At 32.7% G+C, this 3647-nt stretch overlaps 1 protein-coding gene across 1 annotated transcript; it reads right to left on the bottom strand.

Annotated features, from left to right (window-relative positions):
- On the bottom strand, positions 393-1292 carry LOC108661902. The gene has a single exon (XM_018120882.1). The coding sequence runs from the start codon at positions 1290-1292 to the stop codon at positions 546-548; it is 747 nt and encodes a 248-aa protein (XP_017976371.1). The 3' UTR covers positions 393-545.

The raw sequence follows: 3647 nt of genomic DNA, 5'->3' as shown, positions 1-3647 counted from the left end.
GAAAGTAGCATGTGTGCAAACTTCTTTACTAATTTAGCTTAGCATTGTCTATTGGGAAAGACTTCCCTTAGTAATCCTTCGATAGATTTGTATCCATTATTTATTAAGGATATGTTAGGTTCTTTTAGCCTGAGATCTTAAACCTAGGGTTTTTATGTATTGAAAAAAAAAAGTATTACGTTAATATCATGTCAATATAAAATGACAAGTGATGTTTTGATTAACGATAATTAAATAAGTATTAATTATAAAAATTTATTTGACTCAAAATAAGAATTATTATACTTGATTGAGTACAATAAAAAAATACTTATATGAATTTTTTTAAATAATATTAAAAAGAACCATGTAAGTTACTTGAGAGACAGAGGGCATCATATTTGACTGACAAGGCAAATAGAAGTTTCAGTTTAACAAACTAGACTTCATGTTTAAGAATGGGGGTGAGTAGGGGAGAAAAGAGCAAAAAGATTATCCTTTGAGAAGGCTTTTACATGAAATTTAGTTTTCAATTGATACTTTGACAATATTATTTCTCTGAATGTTCACTTGAATCTCCTCTGCATACTAGCATGCCCCAAGGATTCGAAGTTGAAACTGTTTGAACATTTCTTATAGTTCAACATTGTGCAAACAGGAGTTGCAGATTTTGAGCTGATGACTGCTCTCTGGTTGATCAAGCCATGATCATCATTAGCAATGAGATTGGATGCCAAAGATGGAGGGTTTCGCCACTTTGGAAGCTGGCCTGTAATCATAAGTGTCTCCAGCAAGGGTGCAGTGTCAAGAACAGCCTCCAGAAATCTCCCTTTTTCCGGCAGTGGTTTTCCCTTAACAAGAGTAGTAATTACTTTTGAAGCAGGATTAACTGCCATGTCCTTGGAAGAAAATTTTCCCATTCGGATATGGCTACCAGAATCTTGAACAAATGACTTTTTCAACAATGCAAGGTTGCTGGAATCAGTCAGGCTAGCATTGAACAACGTCCGAGAGATGCTTTTGGCTGCGGATGAATCATCAGAATAGTTGTTATGTGCTTCAGATACAGTGTCTGATCCTCTGATATCTAGGTTTCTTTTCAAGATTTCCTGGTTCCGGCCGTCAGGTTGGACATGCGAAACAACAGAGCTGATTTCAGCTGAATTAGATGGTAAGAGCTTGTTCACTAGTTTCTTCAGTTCAGAAATTTCTGCCACTGATCTCTTCAACTGTTCTCTAGCTTCATCTCTTTCTTGGCAGGCATCAGATAAGAGCTGATATAATACATTTGTAGTCTCTTGGTGCATTCCCATTTCCCCCAGTAACGCCTCTCTCATTGATTCTAGTTCATAGTTGTAGCAGAGATGCCTGGATTTCAGTTCGAGCATGCTCTGCCAGATTGAAAATTAAATTAGGACGCAAGGCAATAAGTCCTAGATATTCGAAAACCAGTAAGTCCTAAATTAGGCTTGGCCTTTCTGGCATATGCCACCATAGAAACCTAGGCTTGGATTATGAAGGCAATAACTCCAAATGCACTGTTCTTGCTGGTCTCAATCTTAATGAAGAAAATATAAGCTAATCATAAGTGAAGTATATCCTGAAATCGAAAAATTTTGTGAGAGTATTGCTGCAGAGTTCTACATATCAACAACATGGTACCACCTATTTCTTTATCTTAATTACAGAGATAATAGATCATTTGCATGCAAAGATATTATTAATTAACTTATGAATAAAAAGAAGTCAGGTCGAAACTCTTACGGGAATAGAAATGAAAACCCAAGTTTTAAATCCCACCATGGTCATGTGAACTCAATGAAATCTGATCATTAGCCCCTTAAATTGTTACTACTAAAAACCCTTTCTGCATATATGCTTTAGTTGAATTTTGAAACCCCAATCATCCATTTGCAATGCCAAAAAATAGGGCAAAAAAAGGAAAAAAAATAGCTACAATGATGTATCACAAATTTAACCATTAAATAAAAACAACAGAAAGTCTGTAACTAATGGAAAAAATAAAAGCCCAAAATGAAGCCATTGGCAACAAAAAAAAAACAAGACACATAACCCTGGCCTTCAAGGGAAAATTTGCCCTTGCTTACTCCATGAACCAACATCTCATAAATGAAGGAATTAAAACCAAAAAGAAAAAACAGAAGCATGACTAACCTCATTGTTATTCCACCATGAGTACATAGCTTTGTCTATTTTCTCTGTTTATTGCCCTGAACAAGAACCTTATTTAGCACAGAAGAAGATTAAATTAAAAAAAGCTTATAGAAGAGGAACAGATTTATAAAAAGGGTAAGTCTTGTAGAAAACATTCAACTTGGAATGAATAAAGCAAGTGGAAAAAACTTTCCTGAAATTGTTTTCTCTGATTCTATTGAACATTATCAAAAATGGAAAATCCACCCGCATCCACAGGGATTTTGATTCTTGTCTTGCTGTCCAGTTCTCATATTTGCATGACTAGGAACTGCACTGCTTGTCATTAATCACAATCCCAGTGTCTACATGAAACAAAAGGAAACATTGGATTTCCCTAATCTTCAATCAAAGATTCTCTACCATTTTTTCCCTTTACATTTCTTATAGTTGTAGAAATTTTGATTTTTTTTTTGAGGTTGAAGGCTCGTTTTACATATTTTAAATATGTAATGGTTCATATTGTTTGACGGTGTGATTATTCCTCGATAAATGATTAAAGTTTGAATTTATTTTTCTTATTTTATCACGTTCAATTGTAAGACAAAAATTTAAATATTTGTGAAATAACTTTTAGATTAATTATATTCATTTAATTCAAATTTAGACTATCACAAGTCAAAAAGAACTCTTTGAAAATTTATTAACATACTGTAGATATATAACACAATAATTATTGTCTAAACTAGCATTTTTGGGCAAAAATTTTATTTAAAATGTATATAATAATAATAATAATAATAATAATAATAATAATAACCTATAAAATTATTTCTCTAAGCTATACACTTTGAGTCTTTGACTTTGCGTATGTATCTGAAAGTGTACATGCACGTTGTTGTTACGAGAAATTGCAGAAAAGATATTGGGACTGAGAAATGCTTTCAATATTTTATCTAGGAGTCAACATCCTCTAGCTATTGCAACTTGCAAAAGATTTTTGAACTGAAATAAGGTAAAACCAGAACAAAACGTCTAACTTTGTTCCAATCAGCGGCAACGTTTGTTAAAACCATGACATGTCCTGGTGAGCTTTTCAAGTCACTGCTTATGATTTTCTTTCGCATGGAAGCTGGAAAAAAGCTTTGAAATCTTGAATACTTTGGGTTCAAAAAGACTCTTTAAGTAGGAAGAAAGGTCATGTTTGGTAGGTGGAATGGCTAAGCCATTCCCCCTCTATTCCTTACAAAATTTTATCCCCTTGTTTGGTTTGTTCTTGGAGAAGGAATAGCCATTCCAAAAGGAATGGCTATTCTTTAAAATTAGGCAAAAGCTTGGAATAGCTAATACCACCATCTCCCATTATATTAGCTATTCCACACTTATGGGAATAAAATTTATACATTTTGGACTAAAATGTCATTATTTATTTTTAAAAATTACAAATTTAAATTTATAAAATTAATATTTTAAATAAAATTAAAAATATTAATATTTTTATATTTAATTATAAC

Source organism: Theobroma cacao, chromosome 5 (genome assembly GCF_000208745.1).
Source record: "Theobroma cacao cultivar B97-61/B2 chromosome 5, Criollo_cocoa_genome_V2, whole genome shotgun sequence".
NCBI lineage: Eukaryota > Viridiplantae > Streptophyta > Magnoliopsida > Malvales > Malvaceae > Theobroma > Theobroma cacao.
Note: the sequence above shows the minus strand (reverse complement) of the source record. Positions and strands in the feature narration are given on the sequence as shown.